The sequence below is a fragment of the Cyprinus carpio genome, chromosome B16, assembly GCF_018340385.1.
Source record: "Cyprinus carpio isolate SPL01 chromosome B16, ASM1834038v1, whole genome shotgun sequence".
Taxonomy (NCBI): Eukaryota; Metazoa; Chordata; class Actinopteri; order Cypriniformes; family Cyprinidae; genus Cyprinus; species Cyprinus carpio.
Genome location: NC_056612.1, coordinates 2,871,427 through 2,884,809, shown reverse-complemented (window position 1 = coordinate 2,884,809; position 13,383 = coordinate 2,871,427). Strand labels below are relative to the sequence as shown.

At 39.4% G+C, this 13,383-nt stretch overlaps 1 protein-coding gene across 2 annotated transcripts in view; it reads right to left on the bottom strand.

Moving 5' to 3' along the window:
• Positions 1–13,383, bottom strand: part of LOC109105197 (glutamate receptor ionotropic, kainate 2) — a 180,783-nt gene that overhangs the window by 15,985 nt on the left and 151,415 nt on the right. For both annotated transcript variants that reach the window (XM_042740352.1, XM_042740350.1), the window contains exon 14: positions 8,879–9,104. In XM_042740352.1, the coding sequence (XP_042596286.1) occupies positions 8,879–9,104 (226 nt within the window). The remainder of the gene's footprint in view (positions 1–8,878; positions 9,105–13,383) is intronic.

Here is a 13,383-nt window from a genome sequence, read left to right as displayed (position 1 = left end):
ATCAGAGAATAACTATTTAAATGATAGGATTTTTTTTTTTTTTTTTCATATTTAAGTCCAAGACTTAAATATCATTTAAGTCTCATATATTAATTTTTTTTTTTTTTAAATTTTTTTGCATCATCTTTTTCCCATATAAAATCCCCATAGTAAACCCATATTCCCATTTTTTATGCTCTTATATGTAGCAACCATATATGTCAACAATATATTTTATTTATATATGATACTTATTAAAAACAACATATATACAGCAAGTCTGTGTGTTTAATATATATATATATATATATAGATATATATATATATCTATATATATATCTATATATATCTATATATATATTATAATTTTACATACATCTCCTTTTTACGTTTACTCATATCAGTATGAACTGATAGGTTTTACGGTAGATATAAATGCACTGTACATTACATATATTTCATATATGGAAATTAAATACATATAGTACATTTGCAAACTGAATCCTTTGGCTGATTGACATGGTGCCTGAGGTAGAGGAATCAGGCTTCAGAAGTGCCCAAGAGGCCTTTGATCCCATCACATTAAGGTGCCTTTTCCATTCTTGGTTATTTTGGTCTTTTCAAAGCAATGTAATGCATCAGGCTGTTTTATATCAAATACGATCATATGCTGAGGTCATTTGTTGCATATGTAGCTTTGAGGTCCAAGTAATTCCACTGCCATTTCCTTCCTCTCTCTCACCAGTGGACAGTGTTGGGTAGGAACACATTTCTAGTAACAATATTACTTTCCCCAGTAAGTAGTAGTGTAATTAACTAGAAATAAGATTTCAGTAATAATATTACAGTTACTATTCCTAAAATAGCCTGTTACTAGGTTACTTTTATTGTCTCAACTCCTACAGATTTGAAATCTAACAATCCAATCATCAAATCCATTTTCATAATAGTCATTCACAACTTCACCACTGCAGCAATCAAAGTAGGAAGATGGGAAGTTTACATTAGAAGCGTTTCCACTGAGAGGCCAAAAGGGGGCGTGCTAGTGTGAGCCAGGGCCAGTCGCGTTTCCACTGTCACTTCGGCGCTTCCTCGGTGCCAAAGGCCCGGCTTTTTTGGCCCGACGAAAACCTTGGGCCAAAGCGGGCCAGCTGGGGCTAGAGGAGTGGTTATGAACAAAGGCAGAGTTTCTCCGCGTCTGGAGAGTGTCAGCGCCGTGGATCATTTCAGAAAGCTAACAGCTATAACGCCAGCATTAAATACTTTTTAAAATAAGCTGAGCTCAAACTCGCTTTCAGTCAGCAGCGAGTGTTTGAAATAACTTGATCCGATGTGGATTATAATCAATATACAAGGTCAGAAATATTTATAAGCGATGCAAAAGACTATGCACGCTAACCATTAACGTTACCATAGTAAACATGGTAAATTCACCGCTTGAAGAAATCAGACGTCAGCTTCTTATTCTCTATCACAATCGTGTATTTATTTAGTAACATATTTTATCTGTCATAATTCTCGTCTCGAGTTTAGCTCCGCATAGCTTATGTCATTAAAATATAATAATGGTTTATGTTCGGGAGCTTTTATCAAAATATAGAAATGATAATTATTTCTAAATGTGATGTACAGTGTGTGACTAAAAATAAACAGAAACCGACTCGACTGAATAAGCAGGATATGTATATCATGCTTTTTTTCTTTGTGACTAATTTTAAAATCCTGATAAATTAATTCATTATGATCAATGTATCACGTATTATAGTAAAACACAGATCCTTTTGGATTTTTTCAAAAATAACAAAGCATGCAAACAAGCTGCCGCTTTTATCGTGTTTGTTTTGTGATCGCGCTAGTTCCAGTGACTTATTTCTTATTAGTTTTCTGATAACTTCTCTTTGTTGGTGAATGATGGGGTTGCGTGACGTTGTTCCTGAGAGGTGTGTAAAGCGCGGGTTTTATTGACGCGCAGCGAAGCTTCTGGCCCAACGGTGGAAACACATCTCTATTTTGGCCTCATGCTACAGGTCCGAGGCTATTAGCCCCGCCTGGCCCATTTTAATCACTGGCTCGCACTGGCCTGACAGTGGAAAAGCGGCTATTCAGTGGCTGGAAATATTACCATTACTTTAATTTTGTTGTGGGAAAATTTGACAAGAACAAGAATCTGGTGTGCTTTTTGACAACATACATATACAAACATGAAATAATTGCATCTGGGTAACAGCTGCATTATAAATGCAATTAGCATGAAGTTACACTTGGCAGTTTTCTGGTATCGGGATTATCGAAAATACGGGTTTACAACTAGGAAACTCAGAGATAATGTTAACACGCAAGTTTCTGAGTAGAATGCGCCATAAACTTTAAACATGGTGGAGGAAAGAAAGAATATTTATATGCAGTGAATGTTTATATGGATGCCAATTGGATGCCACAAAGTTTTCAAAACCTGTTGGATATTGAATATCTTCTATAACCTTTGGATTTAATAAGTTTTCCACAAGAAACGGCCAGAAAAACTCGACAGAAAAACAGAATTACAACTTCACAAGTGGGAAGTAGGAAATTTCCACATAAAAATAGCATGTGAAGGCAGCATAATAATATGTTTTACCCAAAACTCACTATAAACCACCATTTAATATTTGTAATAACTTCTGATTGCAATCTAAGGTGGATTTTGATCATACAATGAGGTAGAAATATTTATTTAGAATAAGCTAATTGCTACAGCTGCTTAGTATTTCTCATGTAAACATACTTATTTTTATAAAAAAAAAAAAAAATCATATGAAAATCACATATTTTTTCATAGTATAATGATTTTAATATGTTTATTAGCTTCATTTGTCCTGTGTAGAAAAAATTCTGGGTTTGTTAAGTATGGAACAAAATTGTAGTGGAACTTTGCGAAAGTGTAGTGGAACTTCATCATCGGAAGTCATAACAGCAAGAGCTGTAAAAAATAAATAAATGAATAAATAAAACAGACAGACAGACAGTGCAGAAAGCCACTAATGCTCATCAGATCACATTACTGAATAGAAAAATAACAGAAATTATGATTATAAGTAAAAATCTGCAAAAACTATATACCCTAACAGTCACAAAGATACAGACACATGAAGTCAGAAGAGGAGAAAGTGTGAATTTACCAATGTTGTGGAGTGTAATGAAAAAATAATGCAACAAATTACAAATTGCTGACAGGGAGTAATAAGTAAAGCAACAATATTACTTTTCAAAGCAGTAACAAATTTTGAGTAAAAAGGCCAACTCTGCAAATGAAAATCAATTATTATTATTTTTTTTAATACTTCTCCAAAATGGTACCATGCCTATTCTTTGCACTAGATGCTCTAGAAATCTCAGGAATATCAAGAAAATCATACAGACCCTAATTCCCTCTTCTACAAACCCACGATAAGGAAACTGTTTTAGGATCATTGTGTTTAGATGTGCTTACAGCTGTATCATGTATAATTCTGGATGTTTTCAGACTCAAGTCTTACTGAGGACAGTTGTTTTTTTTCTTCTTCTACGTTTCTGCTGCTGACACAGCCTGCAGCCGCATGTATAACAGGATTAAGACAATCTGCTACTGAGACTGATAATCTTATGCACAGGAGGGGAAACGCCTCACAGTTTCTCTTTTCATTTATTTATCTCATCCATTCGTCTATTTCATGCACGTTTGCCTCGGGGTCCGCATTTCTGCACATCCACTGAGCTGCTGAGCGGTGTTCAGAGACACTAACCTCAACTGCTTCACCTTCACCGACAGAGCCAGACAGTCATTAATCAAAATGAAATGAAGATTTGAGTCGACGCTGCAGTCTGAGAGAAACACACATTGAGGAGAATACACTTCTGCATGGCAGAGATGTGTTGATAAACGACTGTGTCTCTCATTTCAATCAGTCTGTTCAATGATTCATGTTTGTGTCGAGATGTCTGACGAATACTTTTTGAAAGGTTAAGCCGCTGAGACTAAGTGTTTTGGCAAAATAGAAATTGTTTTCAGTTGATTATGCAAATTTGTTCAGCTCTGGGCTTTAAAGAGAGATTTCTACCTGATTTAACCCACATAAAATAATTTTGGTGCTATAAATTAGTGCTATTTGATGCTATAATGTTCCCTTTCAGTCGGTCACTTTCGACGTCACGTTGGATGACCGACAAATTGAGATATTACTTAGATAGACCAATCTAGTTCAAGTGTTAACTAAATGAGCCAATGCACATTGGCATGCGACTATTGCATCCAGCTGCCGCTGATCAAAGTGTGAGTTTAAGTAGGCAGCAGGTGCACCGCATATTCAGTTTTTTCACTTCGGAGCCGAGTGGTTCTATCGTTCTGCTCCTGATCTCCTGCTTTGAGTCTGCAAGACGAGTCAAGCATGCTTTTCAAGGGCTCTCATGTTGGTGGTACAGCGCTTAAGCAAGGTTTTCCCATGTCGAGTGGGTTGCACACAGCAGGCTGCACTATCCCCTGTGTGTGTTGCAGGCAGCCATTTCCCCTGTGTGCTTCAGCACACTAAAAGAGCAATTTCTCTAAAAGAGCATTCACAGGTGGAACGTCTTTTTAAAGACGCGTCTTTTTAAAGATGCCTTTCCATCCATTTCTGGTTGCGGTTGTTACCTAGCGCCAGGTGATGGTCACGATCGCTGCCTCACATGTCTGTACATTAAGCATGCTGAGGTGGCTTTCATGGACGAATCATGCTCCCATTGCAGGAGGATGACCATCTTGGAATTGCGGACCAGACTCTGTTTCCTGCAAAGGGCCGGAGTGCCCGTGCCGATGCCTAGATCTGGGATTCCTTCTGCTGGCAGCCGGGGGCGCCCTTTTCTGTAACTGGGCGGACTGGTCTAGGAACTCCTCTGTCCGCCGGCGCTTCAAAACCAGTGGAGCTATCGAGAGAGCAGGCTGGACCCACCACGGGGGTACCACCTGTATCTTCCGCGGCTCCCCCCAACGATTGGATGTTGGGTGAGCCAGACTTTTCTGGGTAGGAAGATCTGTCAGTGCTGCCACCCCCCGGGGGGCCAGCTGTGTCGGATTCAGATCCGGAAATGATGGCTATGCTTTCCCAGGCCGCCGAGAGTATCGGGCTCAAGTGGACAATTTCACCATGTTCTGAACCCTCGAGGTTGGACAATTGGTATATTGGGGTGGCTCGCGCTGGTTCTCAGGGCCCCATCCCAGTGCCTTTCTTCCTGTAAGTGCATGATGAGCTCACTGGGTTGTGGACGGTAGTGGCCCAATACCCCTCAATGCTCTCGATGGTGCTGCAGTGAGGGGGTACACCTTTTGTTTCTTTTTTCCCTGCCCACATACTCAACAAAAGAGCAGTTTCCTCTATCTCTGGGTCCCCAGAGGGGACGGGGGGTTGTGGACGATCCAGTGTCATATCACACTCACCCTCCTCTCTTGCCAGTGAGTAGCGGTGGGCGGATGGGGAGGACGAACCGACGGACTATCCACTCACCCTCTGCTAGAACGCAGGTCAGAGTTACACACACTCAGACCCCACCCGGACAGGGTCCCTGCGTTCTTCCTCGCTGCCCCACTGCGGGTATGCATGTAGTTCCATTGGTGCCACTTGCGCGGCATCTGAGAGTCTGGCTAGCACTACAGCCCCTACTTCATTGTACCCAAGAAAGGCGGTGGGTTGAGACCCATCTTTGATCTGCCCGTTTTGAACCGGGCCCTTCACAGGCTCCCATTCAAAATGCTCTCGCAGGAGTGCATCTTCAGGTGCATCTGTCCCCAAGATTGGTTCCCAGCGATCGACCGAAAGGTGCATACTTCCATGTGTCGATCCTTCCACAGGCCATTCCTCTGGTTTGCATTCAAAGGACGGGCATATCATACCTTTTGGGCTGTCCCTGTCGCCCTGTGTCTTCATGAAAGTTGTGGAGGCAGCCCTGATTCTTTTGAGGGAACACTGCATTCACATTCTCAACTACCTCAATGACTGGCTCATACTCGCTCAATCTCAGGATCAGTTGTGCAAACACAGGGACTTGGTGCTCTCACGCCTCAGCCTGTTGGGCCTTTGGGTCAACTGGGAAAAGAGCAAACTCTCCCCGACACAGAGGATCTCTTTTCTCTGTATGGAGTTGGACTCAGTTGAACAGACAGCACTCCTCATGCAGGAATGTGCTTAGTCAATGTTGAACTGCTTGAATACGTTCAAGAGCAAGATGGCGGTCCAACTGAAACAATTTTAAAGGCTCCTGGGGCATATGGCAGCTGCAGTGGCAGTCACGCTTTTGGGGATACTCCGTATGAGACCACTTCAGCACTGGCTCTAGTCCTGAGGTGGGCGTGGCAACGCAGCACTGACCAGGTCCAGGTTACACCGGCCTGCCGCCAGACCTTCTCCCCGTGGTCAGACCTTGCGTTTCTCCGGGTAGGAGTACCCCTAGACCAGCTCTCCAGGCATGCTGTGGTCCACACAGATGCTTCGACCACCGGCTGGGGGTCCACATACAATGGATTTGCAGTTTTAGGGGTTTGGACACGGCCCCCACTGCCCTGGCACATCAACTGCCTCAAGTTGCTGGAGGTGCACCTTTCCTTGATCCATCTCAAAGGGTGCTTATGAGGCAAGCATGTACTAGTCTGCACAGACAACACTGCGACCTTTGCGTACATCCACCGACAAGGTGTTCTGTGCTCCCTTTGCATGTCACAACTCGCCCGCCGCCACCTCCTCTTTGGAGTCAGAAGCATCTGAAGTTGCTTCATGCTGTTCACATTTCTGGACTGCTCAACCAGGCAGCTGACAAGCTGTCCCGTGCTGCGCTGCCGACTCCTTGACCGAGGGAACACTCGGCACAGATGCACTGGCACACAGCTGGCCGCGGGGCCTGCGCAAGTATGCGTTTCCCCCAGTGATCCTTCTTGCACAGACGCTGTGCAAGGTCAGGGAGGATGAGAATCGGGTCCTGCTTTTGGCGTCCTACTGGCCCACTCTGACCTGGTTCCTGGGCTAATGCTCCTTGTGACAGCACCTCCTTGGCTGATTCCTCTGAGGAAGGATTTACTGACTCAGAGAAGGGGCACACTGTGGCACCCGCGTCCAGACCTCTGGAAACTTCATGTCTGGTCCCTGGATGGGACGCGGAGGTTCTTGGTGACCTACCCCAAGAGGTAGTTGACACTATCACTTCAGAGAGAGCATTGTCTATGAAACACGTTTACGCTTTGAAGTGGAACCTGGAAACTTTGAACCTGCTGTCTCCCTCCACCCTCTGTCCCCTCGACAGCCAGACTTGGCAGAGCGTCTGGCACAAGGCTCTCACTCGAAGAATCCATGAGAACCGCTACAGGGCTGGGCTCCATATGTAGAGACCTAAGTGGATCCCATATATGTAAAGTCCATGGTATAGCCTCAGAGCCCATGTTTCCCCAGCAGACTTCTGCCAATTCTAAAGCCCCTTTCACACTGCACGTTGGACCCGGAAAATTGCCGGAACATTGCCGGGTCGCCTTCTGTGTGAAAGCAAACACATACTGGGAATGATTCCGGGATTGACCCCGTGTTGGGGACCTAGTAACATTGCCGGGTTCAGTCCCGGAATGAGCGCTGTGTAAACAAAAGCCGGAACAAATGCCGTAAAGGGTGTCTCGTAGTGATGACACACATTATCGCATGACTCTTTTAGTGATGTTTTGAAGGCAGATCAACGCCCGCGACGAAACAAATATGTGCAAACTGTAATGAAGCAGAGATCAGTTAGTTCCTCACTTTCCACGCTGATGCTGAGATCGTTCACCAGCTTAAGTGAAAGTTAACGTGCCTAGCGTTTTCGATTCGTACATTACACGTCACACCCTGATATCATGTGTCTTCAAGGGACCTTTACAGGTTGTGTGTGAACGCACGCACATATTCTGGGTAATCACTGGCAGTGTGAAAGGGGCAAAATCTAGCGACCTGGGAACAATTGCCGGGACACAGTACCCGTGTATTTTCTGGAATCGCAGTGTGAAAGGGGCTTAAGAGGGTTACAATCACCTCCAATTTTCCATATGCACCTAATGGTTGTTCATATGTGTAATTGATTCTGAAACCTCCTTCGGGAAGGCTGGGGCTTCTGCAGCATCCCTGTTCCAAGTGAAGTGGGTAAGTTTTCCCAGTGTTATCCAGTCTTACTGAGTAGGTAATGCCATAGTAGCAGTAGCTGGTCTTCTTGTGCTGAGCCCTGGCCTTTGCCAGAAAATAGGGGTGCAGATGGCTTTCACAGGACACTGGAAGGGGCAGTCGCTGTGGCCCTTTGCTAGGGACCCCAATTCGTCGGTCATCCGACGTGAAGTTGAGAGTGACCGAGTGAAAGGGAGCATCTCGGTTACGTATGGTAACCCTCGTTCCCTGAAGGAGGGAATGGAGACGTCACGTCCAATCGCCACAGCTCCTGTACCACCGCTGTGCGGCCGGGTCACCGGCTCAGCTCCTCAGCGAAAACCTGAATATGCGGTGCACCTTCTGCCTACTTATACTCATGCTTTGATCAGCGGCAGCTGGATGCAACAATCGCATGCCAATGTGCATTGGCTCGTTTAGTTTATACTCAAAGAAGATTGGTCTATCTAAGTGATACCCCAATTCGTCGGTCATCCGATGTGACCTCTCCATTCCCTCCTTCAGGGAATGAGGGTTACCATACGTAACAGAGACATTTTTTAGATCAATTCAGCCATATTATTATAATTTTTTAATTAAATTTAATTATTTTTATTTATTTTTTTAACTTGAATAAATTCAGTTCAATTAAATTAAAGCTTTAAAAAAATGAAACTATAATGCAGCTTTAAATTCAGTTCAGTTTTTAAGTAAATATGGACTGATAAATTATTCAATTAAGACTGTTAAATATCCCTTACCCATTGGGGTGCCGACCCCGTAGGCCTTGGAGTCTATGAGGCCTCCGATCTGCGTGAGGTTGCAGTTGCGCTGAGTGACAAATTCGATGGTGGTGGACTCCATAAGGAAAGCATAATCAGAGGTGAGCACACGTTCAATCCCTTCTTCAATGCTCTTCACCATCACCGAATGTCTTCGACTGCTCATGAACTCCCACATCTTGTCATACGTGGAGATCTTTGTTTTCTGGGACAAGAAGTCAAATTCATTATCAGACTTTTAACACATAAATGTTATTTGACAGACATTATGCTTTCCTTCTAATCTGACATTAAATTTAAACATATTATATAATAATATTATACATATTATACAATAATAAACATTAAAGAAGATTGGGAGTAAACAGACCACACAATTTGAGCCCAAACCAACAACAACAACATCAACGATAATAATAATAAATCACAAACTCCAGTACCAAATGTTATAATCTTAAATATAAAAAGGATTTGGATAAACTGAAAAACACAATAGCAAAATATTGACAACTTCTACAATTAACATGGACATATTTTAGAAATGTAAAAGTTAGAAAAGTAATTGTCATAATTTATGAAATAATGTCACAGATAGCCAAGTTCAATCCCATGACAAAACTTTCATTTATCACTAAATGATAGAGAAAGTATTTTCAGAGAAATGCCTTTTTAATGACAACTTAATTTGTAATTGAAATCAAGAGGAGCAAATAAAAGTAAAGTCATTTGCACTCTTTGTATGAATAAATTTTGTTACATGCATCGTGTTTCACTCTTTTACTGATTTGTGTTTGTACTGACATTGGCTTTGACAAGTTTTTAGAAATATATGTTTTTTTTTTAAGTCAAATTACTTAAATATATGAAAAACATTTAATAAATGTGGTTTTACCTATATATAGAGAGAGAGAGAGAAATATTTGTGAATCGTTTGATGTTCAGAATTTTTTTTTTTTTTTATAATTCATTATATTAATTTTTTTATCATATATATATATATATATATATATATATATATATATATATATATATATATATATATATAATATATATATATATATGATAATTAATATCATGAATTATATTTAAAAAAAAAACTGTAACTCTTTGAGTTCATAATTATGAACATCAAACGATTCACAAATATTTGTCTCTAAATTTGTATTCCTGAAATTTTAATGAGATCACATGAATTATCAATAAACCACCCACAGACCAGCTTTTCTCACTCACACTGCTCTCTTGCTGGGAACACAAAGCATATGCAGGTATTTTTCAAAATAATCTTTTAAAAAAGAATCATACAGCTATTGGTTAAAATGTCATATTTTTGCCCTCTTTACATGATTACTACGGCACAAATTGTGGCAGAAGCGCACAAATCTGTTTATGACTAATCCTGACTAATCTCCAAAACTGAAATGTGTACCGACAGCATGCAAAATTCAGCATACGAAATAATACCATCTTATTCCAGCAGAACTACAAATAAACCCCTAATCAACTTAGATATTAAGGTTAGTAGCGAGAGAAACTGTTGCCTATTGCAAAGAATCTTCAACCATTTTAAACTTAGGTCTTTTTGTGCCTCTGAGAACACATTTGATGGCATTTGAAACCTAATTAAGTCACATACTCAAGGTCCTGCCTGCCATTATTGTGTGTAATGACTTTTTGTGGCTGGTCGATATTTTAGATCAACTGGGTGATTTGCCAAGTGCCTATCAGAATCTTCTGGGGTTACCCTTGACAAATCAGCCGATTGCACATGTAGACTATACCTGCTGATGAGGCAAAACCATCGGGGGCCAAGATAGATAGACAGAAAGAGATGGAAATGAAAATCTCAAGGAATAAATAACCAAATACATATTTCTTATCATTTGTGTATTGTCCTATTCAACTTGCATACATAGATTTTTGTGAAGGCAGTCCACTTGGACCATATGCAATAAAACGCTAAAATATAATAATAATAATATATATATATATAAAATTGTATATATAATATATATATATATATATATATATATATATATATATATATATATATATATATATATATATATATATATATATATATGCACACACTGTATATTATTATTATTTACTTTTTTTTCACAATGCAAGGCACCCATATTTTAGTAGGATGTTTTTAGCACACAAACATTACTTAGACAAACACTTGATCATGTCTGAAAAAATGATTCTGCTTCTTGATACTGAACCAACCCCCACAATCCTTTCAGTGTGAGATGAGAAAAGTTCCTCTGTGTCACTTCTCTAGTATTTCTCTCTCATTTTCACGCCATTCTTCCTGTGATGCTATCTGTGTATTTCGGTTGATTGTGTGGATTGATTAACAGTGATTTGTCGAATAATTTGATCATGCTGAAGTGTTCACAGATTGCACTACTTTAATCTGCTCTTGGTTCTCAATCTGTTCTGAGGCTTTGATTAATTTACTGCACACTACAATCAGACCCGAAGCATCCTCCTCTGTTGCTGTTATTCTTACAGATGACAAGAGAATGAAAATGGAACAAATTAATTATCTTTTATGACTCTGAGAAAAATGGTAGAAAAATTGGTTGGTTCTGATAAATAGATGTTATTGTGGGAGTGATGTGCTTTTTTTAATAAAAGAAGGACATGTTCCAGATTGAAAATATTTAAGCAGCATTTTTGACTGAAAAGGGACAGCCATCTGCTTTCACTGAGAAACATACAACAACAACAACAACAACAACAACAAAAAACGCAACAATTTTGATGTATTGGATGTGTAAAAGTAAACATATGAGCCTGTTGTTGGCTCCTGTGTGGGCATTTTCTTTTCCATTCTGCCTATATTGTATTGCAGGGATGACATATTTATGTAGGCCAAAACCTGGAAACAAATTAGCATTTTAGCACTTCTGGTTCCATCATTCCAAAGTCAATGGGTTTTTAGTAAATGCCTGAAATGTGATCTGTAGAGAACACAAGATCAAGATATTTTCTTGTTTTACTAAATGGCATAAAATAACACCATGTGATTTTGTAAAGCTTTTACTTATCTTGAAAGAGGCTATTCCTAGCAAGTGTCTAAAAAGGTCTGTTAAATAAAGACATAAAGAGAGTTCAGAAGGTAATTGTTGACGATGATAAAATCACGTGACTCCGCTGTAGTTCGTTTATATCTCATGCTTTCTTTTGGTGGTTTTATTTAGGCATCAAGTTGTGTTCATTTGTGAAGACTTCTAAAAAGGTTTAAGAATCACTTAGTTGTGTCTTATTTCCTGCAATAATCCAAAAGCCAGTGGAAAAATCCTATTGGGTATTGGTTGAGGGAACCAGGGTGATGCCTAGTATCATGTACTTTCTGGGTTGGCCTACAAATATACGTCATCACTGCACCACTCTGTTGGCTGGGACAGTGGTGGTGCTTAAAGAATGACTGGCGGTTCAAATTCCCAGACAATTAAAAAGTATACTATGTTAGCTATCTTCACACAGTTGAGCCTTAAACTGCCATAGAACAACTTCAAACCATCACATAAATATTAAAATGAAGCACTCCAAAAGGACGGATAAAGATCTTAATTGATGTCTAAATGTGTCCACATCTCTGCCTAAGAATTCAGGCCTGGAGTATCAAGAGCTGAATGTTAAGCAGTACGAGCTTACATTAGAGAGAAATGGCCCATTATTTCTTAATAAACTTTAATGTTGTGTAAAACACATTTAAACTGTGTTTAAACTCCACTTATCATATGCAGTGGTGAAGTACTACTACATAATGGTGTCATATTAAAACTAAAAAAAACTAGGAAGCTTTAGGCGGTTGTATTTGAGCTGAAATTCAGTGTAGTTCTCAGGTTTTTAGATGTAGGAGTAGTGGCATAAATTAGACAATATATTTAAATGTATTTACAGTTATTCCATATTACACAATATGTTATTACCTTGTTATAACATGAAAAATCAATTCCCACTGATGTTCTGATTTGAACATATGTTTTATACACAAATCAATTCAAGTAACCTTATATTTAAAAATCAATCAAGAAATTGTCAAATTAAATAAACCTGTTAAATGCATTAAATAAAACAAAGGTATTAAATGTGTTTAATCAAATTGCAATTATGACATATTTATTAATGTGTCATTATTCTGTTATAAAAGTAATTTAATTGGGATAAATCACATTTTTGTAGATGTTAGAACATGTTAATGCAGTCCTTCTGAAGGAAAAAAAAATCTAAAACTGAATAAAAAAATTGTGATCTCAATTCTTTCTTTTTCTCGCAATTTATAGATATAATCATGTGTAGAGATGTTTTCGCTACTGGCCTCGAATTTTGCTGTATATGTTTAGCTTCAATAATAACAATATCCCAACATAAAAAAAAAAATATATATATATATATATATATATATATATATATATATATATATATATATATATATATATATATAATTTCCGACTTGTAAACATATA